The 17,977-nt window shown below is 37.4% G+C and overlaps 1 protein-coding gene across 1 annotated transcript in view; it reads right to left on the bottom strand.

The window, feature by feature from the left end:
- The window catches only part of PTH2R (parathyroid hormone 2 receptor), a 74,388-nt gene extending 68,065 nt beyond the window's left edge, over positions 1-6,323 (bottom strand). The window contains exon 1 of the mRNA XM_069467766.1: positions 5,995-6,323. Coding sequence (XP_069323867.1) covers positions 5,995-6,069 — 75 coding nt within the window. The 5' untranslated portion in view covers positions 6,070-6,323. The remainder of the gene's footprint in view (positions 1-5,994) is intronic.
- Between the last annotated feature and the right edge of the window lie 11,654 nt (positions 6,324-17,977).

Consider the following 17,977-nt stretch of genomic DNA (forward strand, 5'->3'; position numbering starts at 1 on the left):
CTTTGGGTAAATGCCCAATAATGGGATTGCTGGATCAAATGGTAGTTCTACTTGTAGCTCTTTTAGGTAGCTCCATATTATTTTCCACAGAGGTTGTACGAGTTTGCAGTCCCAGATAAATTTTTAAAATCAATCCCACTGAAGAAAGAAACAAGATAAGATGTCCATAATAATTACTAATATTCAGCATTATACTGAAAGTTCTAACTAAAACAATATGATAAAAGGAATAACAGGTACAGATATTGGAGAAATTTGTTACTATTCAGTAATAAACTTGGCAAGTATTAATAAAAATAATAGAGACTCTCTATGTTAGTAGTAAGTAATTAGAAAATATGATAAAATTACGATAATGATGATGATGATGATGACAACAACGATGGCTAACACTGTAAGGAAACTCTGTGACGGGCACTACATTAAATCCTTCTCCTGAGTCCTCATGTAATCCACACATCAACATAATGAATTTGGTATTAGATCATCTTGCATATAAAGAAACAAAGTTTTTGAAATGTTAAGTAACAGAGAGTAAGAAACAGACTCCAAATTCAGTTCTGATATCAAAGCCCATAACGTTAACCATTTTGTATAGTTCCCTCTTACCCCAGAAAGCTATGATTTACTTTGAGAGTCTATTGAGTTCCACCAGCCAATGTAATAACTGATAAACTCAACATTTAACCTGCTTGTTTATCAGTTACTAAGATAAGAAAGCTGTGGAAACACCCACTCTCTTAGAGATGTGCTTTACCAGCAGCATTCATCTCTCTGTACATCTTTGTGACCAGAGGCAGGTTCAGGTGCATCATTTGTGCCCACCTCTGCCCCTCAAATCAGAATAGAGTGACATTTTTAAAATTAAAAGTGGAGTAAATGATTAGAGACTTGAGTTCCATGTGGGATCAAAGATGATGAATTTTCTTGGAATGAAAGAGATACTAATTAGCTTATTCAAACATTTTTGGAGAACCTACCACCCAAAGGCACTATGCTAATTGTCACAGAGATCCAAATGGTTTAATATATAGTCCCTTTCCTAGTGAGTTTATAATCCAGCAGTGATTTCATAGGAAAAAATCTGCATGCCCTTTTAAAAACAAGTTGGCAAGCTCTTTTAATCTGTTATATGTTCATTGAGAGTATTGTTCACACATGTGGTTGCAGAGGTTCTCTACACAGAGATGATGGTATAGACTTTCTTTAAGATCTTTTCTTCAGATCATTCCTTAAACTCCATAATCCAATATCCAAACATCTACTAAATATCTCACACTGAGCTTACCTAAAAATATCTCATTAAACCTTCCCTAATCCATTCTTCCTTCAGTTAAGTGTACCTTCTAAATCTCTCTTGAATCCATCTACTCCCTTGCATTTCAACTTCTATGAGGACACACCAGTTATTACCAGGACTCCTGCAACTACCTTCTGATCAGTAGCTCTGTCTTCAGAATGACCTTTTCAAAGAGGGAGATAGATATTAATCAAGTACTTGTATTAATAAATGTAATATTATAAAAGCTATCAGTACTGTGAATAAAAAGTCCAACTGCTATCAGAAAGAAGTTGGGCTCTGAAGAAGCCATAAGGAATAAAAGGACGGGGAAATAGCCTTGCAAAATTCTCACACACCTACACACCCCACTTAAAAGCTTTTAGGGGCTCCCATTCATGTTTAGAAGTAATCTCAATCTAATAATCATTCCATTAAAAAGGCCTCACCTAATCTGCTAATAGAAGAGGAAAGAGCTGACATTTTCATTAGCAGACACCTTAATGCTTTTATTTGTTTGTATATTTTTAAATACTCATGTTTTATGAGTAAATGGCATTGTAATGCTTATTCTCTGAGTAAATCCCATTTGACAGTGGAGCCAATGGAGATGCAAAAAGATGAAATAAACTGCCTAAAGTCACACAGCTGTTAAAAAATTTAAAGAATAACCCAGAGAAAAAACAAAAACAAAACAGAGGATAAAGAAAGGACATGGATGGGTTCTAGTAGATGACAAAACCAACTGAAGCTCAAGACAGGAAAATAAATGGAATGCATGAATATTGATTGAAAAGGGTCTGTTTTTATTCACAAAGAACTGAGGAACTTCTGGGAAAGTGAAACCTAATCCCTTGTGCATTGCCAAGAAAAGTCACATCTAGGTTTCTTCAATCTCACGGCTTCTGGGCTACTGGAGATAAAGAGACTACCCACAATTAATGCAGCCAACAGGAAGCCCAAACCCTCAGGGATGCAAGGCTTCCTTATAACCAGAAGACAAATGGAAACAGTCCTGGCATTCAACAGAAAAGAAAGAGAACAAACCAATTCTCAGATCTTTAACTGCAATAGCGCTTGTGGCAATAAGCACAATATAGAGATAATCAGCAGTAAAGTTTCAGTGTGATTTTGCCAAGGGTAGTCCCCTAGCTTACTATCTTGAAGAAAGCTGCCTATGTCCTAGGACTGTCCTCATTTTTCAATCCACCAGTAATGGTTCGTTGGTAGTTTCATCTATTGTCACCACAATTTCCAATTAAAACATGAGTTGAGATAGAGTATAGACCCACTGGATTTATCAATTTAGCCCCTTTTATCTCTATACCCAATTCCTATTTCTCTACCTCCCATATATAAGCATTTATGTGAGATACACACACACATATCTTATCTAAATATGTTAACACACGTATTACTGTTTTATGTGCATGTATCTTAATGTATGTAAATGGTATTATGTAATATATCCCATTGTTTCTGTGTCATATCCTGTTTTTACAATCTCATCCATGCTAATTTGTATACACTTAATCCATTGCTTTTTATTGAAGCATAATACCCCGTTATAAACACTCAGATTGTCCCCAATTCTCTAAAACCACAGGATTACTGCAATGATCATTATAGACCTGTGTGAGAAATTCCTTGGGATGTAGACCCAGGAGTGGATATTGCTGAGACAGAGGGTATATACAACATCCCTAAGCAGTGCCTAGCTGATCCCTGCAATGAAGGCACCACTAGGAGAGGCTCCAGAGGTAGAAGACAGAGTGAAGTCATAGCTATTCTAACTGTGTGAGTTGAGTATTTTATCTAACATTTCTTGGCCCCATTTTCTCATTTATAAAAATGCAAATAATTACAGTGGCTATCTCATAAAGTTACTATAAGAATTAAATGAGAGAATAAAGTACTTAGCACAGTATTTTGCGCTTAGCAAGTAAATAAATAACATCATTTATCATTTTTCCCCACCCAGTAAGAGATTCCCGATTTTCCAGTAGGTTCTGAATCATCATACTGGAAAGTCAGTAGGGCTCACCCTTTTCAGAGGGGACAATACTAGGTAAGACCTGACCATTTTTCCATAGCATGAGACTCCTCTGATGGGTAACTTTTGCCCCAGGGCTCTCCATTAAGTTGGCCAAAACTTGGTCAGATTTGCTTGCTGTCCAATCCTGCTTCCCCACTATTTCATCTTTCACAAGCATTATCCCTTCCTCCAATACACTTCTTGCATCCTGCACCCCTAATTCCATCTCAAAGTCTGTTACCAGAAGGATCCACTGACATAGTAAAGAAAATACTAAACAAGTGCTTCTCGTTAGCATGTGATAATCTGACTTTAGGAAGTAAAAGAAAAATGCACTCCTGGGCTCTATAATGACACCTGATGTATGAACACATGGGTTTGAACTGTGCATTGAGACAAAAGCAACATCTTTACCAACCAAAAACCATAGTGATCCTTAAAATAACTAAGGAGCACTGGTCTATACTGTTTTGTGATGTGATCCAACATCTATTGAGTACTAAACATTTATACTACATAAGTTTGGATGAGTTCCCTCTGGTGTTCTGTCAATATACTATAATTTTTTCAAATGTGTATTAGCTAGGAAATATATTCATCATTAACTGGGGACTCTAAAAAATAAATAAAGCCAGGTTCATTTTTCATAAATACCCTGTCTCTCATACTTGAGATAATAAAATCAACAGCTGACATTTAGAGTAAATAATACCCAGAATGTATTTAGTCTCTATTATACCTCCAAGTTAACTAATGGAATTTCGGAGTGGAGAATGACCATAATCAAAAGTAGTAAGCCAAGAATTACAGAATTAAAAGAATCTTATTTTAATATTACTCTTTTGAAGATGAAACTTGAAAGTCAGAGAATGCATCAATATGCCAATCACTTTAATTTAACCTCGAGATTTTGTTTAAAATGGCAAAAATTTTGATGCATGTAATATATTACCACAAACTGTAATTTTATACCATTCTTAATCTATAAGCATAATGGAAATTAGTGTAAAGCAATGATTCTCAACCAGGGGTGATTTTATCTCCCAAAACACATTTGACAATATCTAGAGACATTTTTGCTTGTCACATTTGGGGGTGAGGGGTGCTACAGGCATCTAGTGGATAGAGGAGCCAGGAATGCTGGTAAATATCCTACAACATGTCAGACAACCCCCCTAGAACAAAAAATCATATGACCTGAAATGTCAATAATGCCTAGGTTGAGAAACCCTGAGTTAAAGTTATTATAGAAAAAGTTTTCAGTGTCCTGATTGTTTTTATTATTGAAAGCAAAAGGTAAAGGACTTTTCTCCCCATGAACCCATGGTGATCTTTTTTCTTATTGTACTAAATAATATCTCCCCATTTCCTTGGAAAAAGGAATCTAGAACACTGAACAAAATAAATGGTTAATTTGCCCCTTACACAAGGAGGCAGTGTGTTTAAGTATATTATTCAAATGTCTTATGAGATAGAAATGTAGGATGTACATTGGAGATTATCAGAATTCTATAACTGTCATGGAAATTTATCACCAATTTTTTTCCAGGCATTCATATTCCTTTTGTTGGTGAATTTTTTTTCAGGTTTAAGTGTACCCTACTTTTAAGCATCCATTGCTAATCTTATTAGTCAATATATGACACACAAATTGTTTTAGTTTTTATCAAAATAAATCTACATGAAGCATTCTGGACATTTTAAGTAAAGACCACTTCTAGCAGAGCACCTATTTCCTAGAAATCCCCTTTAAGTTTGAATTTATGTGGTTATGACTATGACAGGTTTAATACACTGCACTTTTAGAATAATTGAAATTTAAACTGGTTATGGGAAACTCAAGAACGTAGTATTAAGTTTAGATAGCATCGGTACATAAACCAATGGCATAATTTTCTCACCGTGAAAGAATTTTTTTAACAGGGCTTCATTTGACGGTCTAGGTGCGCCCCCCACCGAACCGGAGAGACATAACCTTGATTCAGTTTAAGTTCGCAGAGCTCTTAAACTGCGTAACATCCACCACTACACACACGCACCTCTTTCTAGCCCGTCTGAAAAAGCTGACTGTAAACCCTACATTTTATTTGACTCAAAAACATGTGCATATTAATTGAGACTTGCACATTAAAGAGGATCTATTTCTTGGGGAAAGATTGCCCAGAAAATCTCTGAACGATATAGCAGTACAAAAATGACAACCACCACGTATTCTTAATATTAACAACTGAGCTGTACTTAATATGATATTTTTATTCTATTTAGTCTCCTCGCTTTAATGATACGTATCAGAGAGAGCCAGTTACCCTTTCATACAGTGATCACAATCTATCCTAGAAGTTTAAGTTCTCAAAAGCGATAGTAAATTGCCAGCAGACAAAAATAATTTTGATTAATTAAATGGGGATTACGGAGTTTAAGAGTAAAAAAAAGTTCCTTCGCCTTCCGGTCTCGCATCCTGATCCAGAAGCCCGTTCAGAAATATCCCCTTAGTTTGCAGACGTTAAGATGTTGGTCCGAACAGTACCAGCCCTAGGACATCACCAGCCTAAAGCATTTATCTTTGCAGCTCCCCTAAACGCCTGTCAAACCTGCCAGGTGCGCTCGCGCACACCTTCGTCTGGGTCTCGCTAACGCCGGAGGCTCTGGATGGCAGGTGCCGCGGGGCACTGGCTCTTACCTGGGCTCTGGCGAGGAGACAACTGCTGAGCATCAGCCATCCCCAGACGTGAAGCGACGCCCCTAGCCCGGCCATACCCCGAAAGGCTGGGACGAGATGCAGGGACCCTCCTCCCAGAGCCAAGGAGAAGCTTCCAACTCGCCAACTTGGCTGGCGCGGGGCAAACTTCTGGCCAGGAACGAGGCGCAGCTGGAGCGGCCAGTGCCCGGGGCCACCGGCCGAGGGTGCGCGGGGTCTGCTCGCCGGCGCCACGCGCGTCTCGGTGCCCGGGTCCTGCAGCGTCGCAGTTCAGGGTTGGTCTGGCCTTCCGGGGAGAGCGGCTCGCGTCCCGGGCTCGCCGCCCACGGTGGGAAGAGGGGAGCTCCCGCGCCCCGCGGTTCTGAGTGCGCCCCGCGTGGCCGCAGAAGAGCCTGGCAGGCGCTCATGCTCCTTTCTTGGAATCGCCCCGTCCTGCAGCCCAGGGGGTCCAAGGGCAACGGATTCCGAGGTTTGCTACCGCCACGCCCAACGCCGGGGTCTCTGCTTCCCTCCTCTCCGTCCTGGGTCTCAACGCCCTGTCTCTAGGGGCGCCCTGGGACCACTGAGAGGGGACCAAAAGTTCCCTCCTGTCCTTACGCGCGCTGACCATCAGCCAACGGGACACCGGACAGTGAGGTTCAAGGCCAGCCGGTCATGTATCTGTGGCTGTTCACTGAACAGTTTCTGCAGCCCTCTAAAATTCTCTGATTCATTTTCTCCTAACCACTAAAATAATTGTGGCGGGGGCGGGGGAGGGGGGGAGATGAGACAGATAGAATATATATATATTTTTTTCTGGGTCAACATTTTTTGTATAGTATTGTGAGTTTTAAATCCAGGCATTAATATTCTTTGACTCTTTGTGTGTGGATGTGTAAACACCTTCATCTGGGACAAAGCCTGTTCCTATATTGTCTTTAGGGGCATAATTATAAAGACGCCAGAGTCCTTGATTTATGGACATTGAGTCTCCCAGGATCTGACACTGTTGGGAAGAAATAATTCCCAAAGATGAAGCAGAATAATTCACTGATCTCCTCTTCCCAATGATCTGAGATTTCACACAAATTGGCTTTCATTTGCTGCCAAAACTAGGTTTGCTTTTAAAATGTGTAGATTATTGATTGCTGGCCAGCTCTCTAAAACACTTCAAAGAGGGGGCATATTTCTATTTCTACATGTCTGGAAACATTCACTCATCTCTATTTTAATAGCATTGTTTATATTATGCATATGTATTCTACATAATCTCGTGCTTTTATGAAATAGCAGCACCTAAATTATATGACATATACACATAGGCACATGCCTGCAAAATTACCCAAAAAAGTTTACTGTCCACTAATTCCATCACAGATTTAAGGTTTTTGTTTTGTTTTTGTTGTTGTTGTTATTCTGGGTTTTGTTTGGAACTCTTTGTCAAAATAGAACTGTCTATAGTCACTATTATCCAAAATCTTCAGTTTGATTAAATGATTTAGAATTGTTACCTGTTACATTACTATATTCAAGCAAGAAGGTAACGGTAATAACAGTGACAGATAACATGTATTCAGCCCTGTATTACATTCAGTTACTCTTCTAAATACTTTACATAACTAATCTTTACATGAACTCTGAAAGAGAAGTATTATTGTTATGCTATTGACAAATAAGGAAATAGACACTAAGTATTTGCCCACAATGCAGATATTCTGTCCTTGTGGCACTGCTGATCATTTATTGTCCTATTTGTGCAGTAGTGTTACTACATTTTTTTTTTATGTTCCTTAGGCCTCACAAAACCAGCAACACTTTTCTTCCCAGTTTTTCTTTTTTTTCTTTGTTCCACCTCCCAAAAATTGAGACTAATTTCCTGTGCATTATAGCAGGAGTTTTGAGCCAGGAGTCCTTTCATGCTCTGCCCCAGGGAATCTGGCAATGTCTTAACACATTTTTGGTTGTGTCACACTTTAGGCATGTAGTAGGTAGAGGCTGTGGATGCTGCTAACATCCTATAATTCACCCTGGAAACAGAGAAATATCTGGCCCAAAATGTCAATAGTGCCACAGTTGAGAAACCCTGCATTACAACAAAAAGGGTACCCAAGACTAATAGTGATTTATTAACTAAACATTCAGTAAAATAAGATAGTCCTATACAATGGAACTTACAATCAGTTTTTGTAAAATGCGTGCTATTCAAGTGGTCCATTCACACACACAGGTATAAATCTACAAGCTCCAGACTGAAAGTATTCAAAGCCTTGAGAATATTAAACTGTGGTAAATTAAAAATGTTAATTAAGGTAAAAAATGATTGCACAAATTGCTGTGATATCAACAGGATATTTATGGCTCTTGCCATAAAATATATAACTGCTTATATAATATAATAGGTAAATCTGGAATAATCAGTTAACATTATTTTACAAGCTGGTAACTTTTTAACAACAAATTTTTATGCAAAGTTGACGGATTGACTTACCCTCCAAATTTCTTTTCAGAGAACATCTTGTGAATCCTTAAAATCAATGAAAGGCAGGGGACAGGTCTGATCATCTCCAATTATAAATGAAAAATGGGATTTTGATGATAAAGAGATTCAATCCTGATCAAATCACAGTCCCAAGAAAATTGGTTATTTCTGGCAAAGCTTTCTTTTGTTCTGCTCTTGTTAACAGGTCCACTATGTCACATGCTGACTGCGGGCACCATGATCGGCTCGCATGCTTGGTAAAATGGGCTTTACCTGAGACCTGCTGAATCACTATAATAATTATCCTTGAACATGTGTTTTAATGTAAATAACTGAATACCTCCTTAAAATAAATGTTTAAAAATGAATTTTTTATTAAAATGATATGCTCAAATTGAAGGGTTATTTTGAATATTTGTAAATTAAACCCATTATTATACTCTTAGTGAAGCATTTCCCTACACCCTTGTCTTATCTGGTATTTTTCAGTCTTGACAACTTAGCAAAGATTATGTCCCATTATTGTTTCAATTTTAAATTTTACTTTATTAACAAGTTTGACTATCTTATATATTTATTGGCTGATTGTATTACTTCTTTTTAAAATCTCCTGTTTTTGATGCTTGAGGGAAGAAAAGAAGTGGCACACATTTTGCAACTGGACAGCCTGGGTTTTAATTCTGACTCTGCCACTTGCTAGCTGCATAACCCTGGGCAAATTACACAATGGCCTCTTTTAGTCTTAATTACCTCGATTATACAATGGGGGAAATAAGAGAACCTCCTTGTCTTAGTCATCTCTAGATGCTATAACAAAATATCATGGACTGGGTGGCTTAAACAACAAACATTTATTTCTCACAGTTCTGGAGACTGTGAAGTCCATGATGAAGGTACCGGCAGATTCAGTATCTGGTGAAGGCCCACTTCTTCATTGCCCGCTGCTGTCTTCACTGTAACCACACATGGCAGAAGGGGTGAGGGATCTGTCTTAGCTTTCTTTTAGAAGGGCGCTAATCCCTTATAAAAGGCAGAGCCTTCATGACCAATCACCTCTCAAAGGCTCCACCTCCTAATATCATCACCTTGGGGGTTGAAACTTCAACATATGTATGGGGGCAGATAAAAATCATTCAGTCCATTGCACTCCCTCAAAAGTTTGTTGGAAAAGTTAAATGAATTTAACCTTTACAAACAAAGCCCAGGGGAAATGCTCAATAAGTGTTAGGTAGTATGATTAGTATTGTTTGATAATGATTATGATGATGATAATTATTTTGGTTTTGTGACTATTGTCTATAAAAATGGGCAAAGGACTGTGGTGAGTTTGTATGTTCCTTCTTAATGTAGAAAAGCACTGTCTACATTTAGAATATTAAATATTTTCCTGACATAATTACCAAAATATTTTTCAACCTTGTTTTTGGCCTAACTAGAAGTTTTTAAAAAAATTTTATATATCTAAACCTAATCAGTCTTTCATAGTTTCTTCCTTAGCTTTTATGCCAAGAAAGAAATTGCATACTAAAAATTAGAATATCTTTTTTCTAGTTCTATTCTACTCCTTCATAATTTTATATTTAATATTTTAAAGTATCAATTTTTATGGTATTTTAATAATTTCTCCAAGTACTTAACCAGTGAATGCAGCATCATTTATTAAAGAATCCATCTTTTTAATGGGAAAGCTAGTTTGAAGGGAGGTAGAGGATGAAAGTTGCTAATGCCTCTAAAATCACTTCAGTTTTATATAAGGCTGCTCTGCAAGAAGAGGTTTAGAAATTAAAGCAGAGTTTGCAGATGGTTTAATAGAGCATCTCTCCATTTTACCTGTGGTGGAATCCCATTCATCAAACCCAGATGTCAAAAAACCTTTTCAAATAGTTGGCAATGTTTCCTCTGAGTACCTGACTTTTAGATTTGGAAAGCAGTAAGAAATTAGGCCTCCAAAGCTCTGTCCTGAGGGCTGGAACTCAGGAAGTGAGCAGATAAGAACAGGGAAAAGCCTGGCCATTTAAACACGGGTATTAGTCAAGGTACAGCAGAAGGAAAAAGGTGCTCCACAAGGTGATATCTTCTGTCTTGAATCCAAACTGATGTGCAGTGGCTTATATGCAAGTGGCTCACTTTCTGTTTAACCTGGGAAGGTTGTTCATAATAATAACAGCTTACCTCACAAGTTTGGTGTGAGAATTAAAGGAGGTAATGAGAATGTCAGAAAAACTGCTATCAGTTGTACATACAGAATTATACGAATGACAGTAAGCTTGGTATTTGCAGAATACTTTCATATACACTATCACATTCAATTTATAATTATTAATATGCAAAGCCTATTATAAAATACTCAGCAATTAATTTGTAGCTTAAGGGAAAATAATGAAAAGGAAGCAATAGCAAATCTCAAAGTTTACCTACTGAGGATTAAAGAAAATAATTAATAAATTCAGGGCCCACCTCAGTCAAGATAAAGCCTAAAGAAAATTAAGTAATTGGACAATTATGTGCTTGCCACCATCCCATTTCTTTTCTCATAAATCTACATTTGCCCTAATTGTTAAATAACCAGTGTGCTGCATTTATTTCTTAAATAATTAGATGAGAAATTTCTCCCCGGTAGCTAACTAGCAGCCCCACTCGAGTTTGTCCTCCCAAGACTTAATGTTCTTCTGCCCTTTGTTCTCTCTTTATGCTCTCTAGCTGTAGAGGTTTTAAAACTTGTCCCCAGAATTCTTTGATGCATACTTCCCATTGAGAGGTGGGGAATTTATGTGTCCTCCCCATGATTCTGGGCTCTGTGACTGCTTGACCTATAGAATACAATGGAAGCTAACCCTGGTCTTAAGAAACTGGTACCTTCCAATGCTAGGCTCTAGGACTCCCTTCGATCTGGGAATTTAGCCACTGTGCTGTGAGGAAGTCCAAGACGCCCACAGAGAAGCTCAAAAGAGACCACTGAGGACCTCAGGTATCAACCCTAACTGATATTCCAGGCAACAACCAGTGCCAACTAATAAGCCATATGAATGAGCCATGTTGGATCCTCTCGTCCAAGTAGAGCTGCCTCAGCTGATGCCAAGTGAAGTAGAGAGGAGTCTAGTCCAAATTTCAGATTTCTGAGCTAAATAAATGGGGGTACTTATTTTGAGTCATTAAGTTTTGGAGTAGCTTGTTACACAGCAATAATAACTGAACATCATCCCACCATTAAATTCCGAGGCCTGTGGTGTGAATATTTTATGTAGCTGCTAACATAGGATATAAGAACAATTTTATTTCATTAATTATTAGATCACTTGCGACCAGGATTCAATTCTGTCCAAATGCTAACTGGACACGTAGCGCTTTCTGCCCTTATAACTGCACTTTGTCTTTCCAAAATCATGTGGCTTTCTCAGAGTTGATACATTCTTCTGTGAAGAATTTCCAAGAGCTGTGAGTCTACTCTAGACATGCCACAGGATCATAGGACGTTAGCATTTGGAAAATGTTTCAACTTCTTTCTAACACTTAAATCATCCCTACACATCTGTAACCATATTTCCTCAATAAAAACAACTCTAATGATGAAAATCTTACTACCTCAGTAAGTAGTGAGATTTACATGAAAAATATCTGATTGAATTAGCCACAGCTTACATGGCTATAATTGAATGGCTATAACAATAACGCATATTTTATAGTATTCTACATTTTACAAATTCCTTTCATAAATCTGTATCCTGCAAAATATTTGCATCAGCAAAATATCCTAATCCCCCAAACAACCCTAAGAGATAGGTAAACTAAGTTTCCCATTTTAGTGGTGGTACCAATTTAAATGAGGAAACAACAACTCAGAATAAAGCTAAGTGACTTGCAGAAGGACACAAAGCCTCAAGAGAAGACTTCAGCTTAGGTCTTCTGTTTCCACATTTATCACTTTTCCTCCTATCCTATCTTGCCCTTATATAATGTACTTCAGCATTTGTATGAAACTCCACAGATGTACCAAGTGCCTCCACTGTTCATTTTGTCATTTCCCCCACAGAGATAACTTCCCAGTAGAATCACATTTTTCAGAGAGATTCTTGTTAAATGCAAAGATCAGTCACATTTTGGGCAGTATTAGATATCTACAGGTGATTTATGTTGAGTGTTTCAGCACAGGGAGGCATATGCTTCCAAGAATGTCCCAGATAATACTAAAAAGAGAAATTTAACCTACATAAGAAAAGTAATGACCCTTTAATTTGGCAATGGATTAGGAAAGAATGTTGAAATTTTCAATCTAGTTATTTCTTTATCCCTTAAAAAAAAGTGCAAGAAGCCTCGCAGAAAGATTGATTAAGAATTTTTGACTTAGGGAGCTATGATATTTTGTGGCAATTTATATTAGGTACTTTCTAGATGCAAATGTTCAGTGTAAGAAGTAAATATTGATAAAAACAAAGAAATAGAACTTATAGGTTTTGCCCTAAAGAATTTATAGGCTATCCATAATATCCGGAATTAAAAATAAATAAATACATAAATAAAAAGCATTTATAGGACAAAGCAAAATATCAATATAGACAAAATAATGTATTATAAAAATATCTACAAGCTGCAGAGTAAGGAATTCATTAGTTTGGGGCCAAGTTACTTGAAGCAGGCTTCCAGGATGGTGGGAAGATTTGCAAAGCTTCTCATTTCATATGTTTTGAATGGCATGAGCTCACTAAAAGCTGGATGTGTTATATCATGTGCAAAAACAGAAAGAAACTGTCTGTTGGTAAGAATGGAAAGGTGAGGAGAAGTAGCAGGAGCTGGGAGTCCCTCAAAGCCTGGTTAAGGTAAAGAATTTGGAACGGCATGATAGCCAGTCATACATATCACTGTAAAGTTGAAACAGAAAAATATTTTTGTAGGGAAAGTGTTCTGTTGGCTCTTGTAGAACAGATGCAGTGGACTGGAACAAGAGAGCTGTGCAAGAGGACAACTTGTAATGATGACACACCAGGGTCTCTGTTAGGCACCAGAGCTTCAGAGAGAATGACCCTGCCCTGTCCCCAGCACGTCCGCAGTGCACTCACATGACAGCCTTGGAAAGAGTGGAAGTCCTCTTAACCCTGTGTGGGTGAGAGAGGATTTCCAGAGGAAACCTCAGGCCTGTGTGTGAAGAATGGCTGCGTGTAACCTGATGGAGGACGTGAAAGAGGGCACTCGAGGCAGAGAAGAAAACATGCACAAAGGCGTGTAGACGTGGGAGAGCGTGATGGATGAAAATGATAAGAAGGAAAACACACAGGAAGGAACAGAGCTGAGAGAAACTTTGAAAGAAAGAAAATATTAATAGGACCTGGTCACTGAGTGGCATTGGAAGGTAAAAGGGATGATGAAGCTAAAAAACAAAACAAAATAAAACAAAACACCTCTTTGCAAGTCTTGGGGACCAAAAGGAGACTAGTGTTGGTAGTGATGGGAGGGCAGGAAAAGGTACTGTTCTTACAAGGGACAGACGCTAATCTTAATTCTCCTAATATTCATTTTAGGGAACATTAGATCATACAGGTGGCAGGTGGAGGAGAATTTAGAAACTGAAGACAATGTGAGATTGGAGACTGGGGCTACAACAAGTGCTGTAAACAGATTTAGGGACAGCCCAAATACAAGTGGAAGCTGAGACTATGAAGAAACCCAATGAGTATGAGAATATGAATGATTTCCTCATAGAATTCATACACATACATCCAGTATTTCCAAGCATGGCACAATCCTACTGGATACCTCCCCTTAGACATGTGGAGTACAATTAATGAATGAGCATGATGTTTGTAAACTAGATCTACTGACTCCCATATATCATATCCAGTTGATTTCTATTCTAAAACTATGAGGTAAACACATGTAAATATATATTGAGATCTACTATGAAATTTGTTTTTATTTTCTACCCAAACAAAACTTTAATACTTGTACAGAAAAGTACAAGCGATATAGATACATCTGGTTAAACACTTGTCATCAAATATCTTTTCATAAAAAAAAATCTTGATTAATTGACTATAACACACATAAATCATATTTCCAATAAAATATAAATAGGCTTTAGAAATTAAAGAAACAAATTACTCTTAGCAATTATGTACTGAACTCTTGTTGACCTAATGTGCAAAACATTTAGATAAAATTAAGTTATTGTCTAATTTTACCATGTCTAATGTTATTTTCTCTAAATTAAAATAAATCAATGGAATCTGTATAAAAAGTTATAGATAATATAACAAACCTAATACCAAAAAAACCACTCATATTCAGAACCATCTGTTAGTCATCTGGATAATGTTGCTATTTTTACTATGTTAGCAGGTTAAGCCAGACATCTAAAACAGACATCCTAATAAGAAATTCAAATAGCTTTTACTACTTCTAGAAATATAAGAATATTCCACTGAAGGAGATATCCTTTCATTGTAGGTAGTCCCAAAGAGATATACTGTTGACGAATTTAATAACTGGGCATATATTTTTGCTTGGTACTTCTTGGAATATTTTAACGTTGCAAAAGACAAAAAGTCTACTAAAGTTAATTCTACCACTTACATTTTTAGAAATTTGGACATTACCATTTGGATTTCATATTTTATTTTGTTTTCAGTAAAGAAGTACTCTATTAGCCTCTGGACATACAACCACTACCATATGATATTTATTTTAGTAGGCTATAAACAACAGCATTATCTGCAAAACAAAATAGGTAGGTCAAATAGCTAAAAGAAATAACTTGGGCTTTAGGAAGAGTTTAATTTTCCAGGTGATATAACTGGAGACCTATTGAAATAATGTTGTATTTTCTATCAAGTTATTAATGAAGGTTTAAGACCCCAGAGACAGGGTAAGTATCAATATAAAGGGCTGGAGGGATGCCAGCATAGAGGTTTGCAGCTCCACTCTATGGAAAAGGTGACCAGCAGACCTGCAAACTTCTCTATCAGGGAGAAAAGAAAAACCTCAAGTAAATCTCTCTGGAAACATGCTGTGTTGGGAGTCCCCAAGACCACCGCCTTTAGGCTTGATGATTTGCTAGAAAGATTCATAGGATTAGAAGCTGTTATGCTCATGGTTACTACTCATTACAGTGAAAGGATACAAATTAAATTCAACATAGGGAAAAGACACATGGGATGAAGTTCAGGAGAAAACAGACGAAAGCTTCCAGGTGTCTCCTCCCAGTGAAATCACACAGATGCACTTAATTCTCCCAGCAGTGATGCATGAAAACCTGTGCAAAGTGTTGCCACCTAGGGATGCTTACCTGAGCTTTGGTGTCCAGGGTCTTTATCACCTGCTCAGATTCCAGCCCCATCTCAACCCTGCCCCAAGCTAAAACAGGCATGGCCAGAGATCACATTGTTAGCATCAACTTCCTGGTATAGCATGGCCCAATGCTTCAGGCATACAAAACCATTCTTACCCAGCAGATTATGCCAAGGACTTAGAGTTCATCATCACATGTATGATTATCATTATTATTGGATAATAAATATTGACTTTCAGTAAGTATCTTCTGATATGTAGTTGGAGACTCAGAAAAAGTGAGTACCCTCTCAAAGACAGGACTAAATAGCAATTTGTTTATCTTTCCAACAAACATTCACTAAACACCTATGTGCCAGGTGCTTTTCTAGGTTGTAGCAAAACAGTAGTTTAAAAAAATAAAACAACAACAAAAAAAACTTTTCTTCAAATACCTTAAAATTTTGCTTATTAATGGTTTGTGAACAAAACATCAATGCCTGGCACACTATGTTAAAGATAATGGAAGAGTCAGCCTAGCCATGATTCATTACTTCTTCTCAAGGGTCATATACAGCCTGGAGATAGGGGAAAGGTACTATTTCAGAGTCTACACATTGACAACAACCTGCAAACTAACCTGAGCTAAATTCCATTTATAGCCTAGAAACTAAAAGATGCGTTTAATTATCAGTCCCCCCAGTGCGTGTGCTATCTTTTGGCGTTTATGAAAGTTACTAAACTGTTATGGCTTCTGAAAATATAACTGGCAATAATCCACAATTTATTCAGTTAATTAAGCATAATAATTGTCAAGAGCTAAAATAATAAGAAGGAAGAATTCTAATGGAATGCTGCATAATGCCATAGAGCTGCACCAAGAAATGCAGACAATCTGGAAACTTTTCCCCAATAGATTGTGTATGTGTGTGTGTGTGTGTGTGTGTATGTGCGTGTGTCCTTGCTTTTAATGTATTATTCTATAAAGTATGGCATATTCCTAATGTTCAGAGTAATGGAAAAAATTATTAAAAATTTAGTATTTTCCAGTATCTTGAATGTCTAATACTCTCTAATGCTTAAATTCAGATACAATGAAAACATCTTCACAATATGAACACCCTATTATTGCTAATTAGAATCTCTTGATTCTAAGAAGTGGGCAAAGATGTTAACACTAAGTTTACTTTATTTAATTCAACATATTCATGAAATGCATAAATAATCTTCCATTGCTTTTTTTTAACTGATGATTAATTGATTGCAGTGACTTGGAACCATTGCTTTCTATATGTGTTATGTTCCAAGAGCTCTAGGCTATAGGGTATCTGCTGCTTACATCCATGAGTGCTTACTGAGTACCAGACCCTGGATTAGTATTCGCTCCCCTGGTGTAGTTGCTAGCTAAAAATTGCCTTTGAAGCTCCTGCAGGTAGAATTATAATATCAGGAGAAGCAGAAGTTCAGGGATATAGGTCACTGAACTGGTATGTCTCATATCCTAATCATTTGACCATGGTCTTTGGCAGTTCTCTTTCTAAAGTTACATTTATTTCCCTGTGTCTACTTTATAATGATTCTTAGCTCAACATGTCTGTTTCAGAGAAACCACTATTACTTGGTGTTTCAAACCACACAATTTATAATGCTTATTTATGCAATGATAGAGGATTTCAGGGGTTACAATATCTCTGTACCAACACAGAGTAGGTATACAGGAAGATAAATATGTCCTAACAGGTTACCCTCACATCTTGATGGATTGGGACTCAGAAGTGAACATGACAGAAGAAAGAGAATTCATTATGTTAAAGGACAACATGGAACATCACCTGAGGTTAGACCTTCCTGAAAGTATGTGTGGAATTATAGCTTCAGTGTTGTTGGGATCAATGTGATTGAAGGGTAAAGTCGTAAGACTTTGCTAGTTACTTCATAACTCCATCCAGGACCCTGTAGCCTGTGTCCCCAAGAGGCATGATGCAACGTTTATGGATGGCTTTGAGTGAGAGAGCCCTGCAGCCAAATCCATGTTCTGCCACTGCAAGGATCATCTGTGATGCTCGGATAAGATGGTTAACCTGAGAGCACCAGTTTCCTGTTCTTTGTAAAAAAAGGGTTGTTATGATAATGTAATCACTGTTTGAGACAGATATGGTCTCTGCCTGTCAAAGACTAATCACTTAAAAAGATTGCAATATTGTGACATCCTCTAGCTATAACAGTATGATGGTATAATAAAGAAGCAAA

Source organism: Eulemur rufifrons, chromosome 1 (genome assembly GCF_041146395.1).
Source record: "Eulemur rufifrons isolate Redbay chromosome 1, OSU_ERuf_1, whole genome shotgun sequence".
In the NCBI taxonomy this organism is placed as follows: Eukaryota; Metazoa; Chordata; class Mammalia; order Primates; family Lemuridae; genus Eulemur; species Eulemur rufifrons.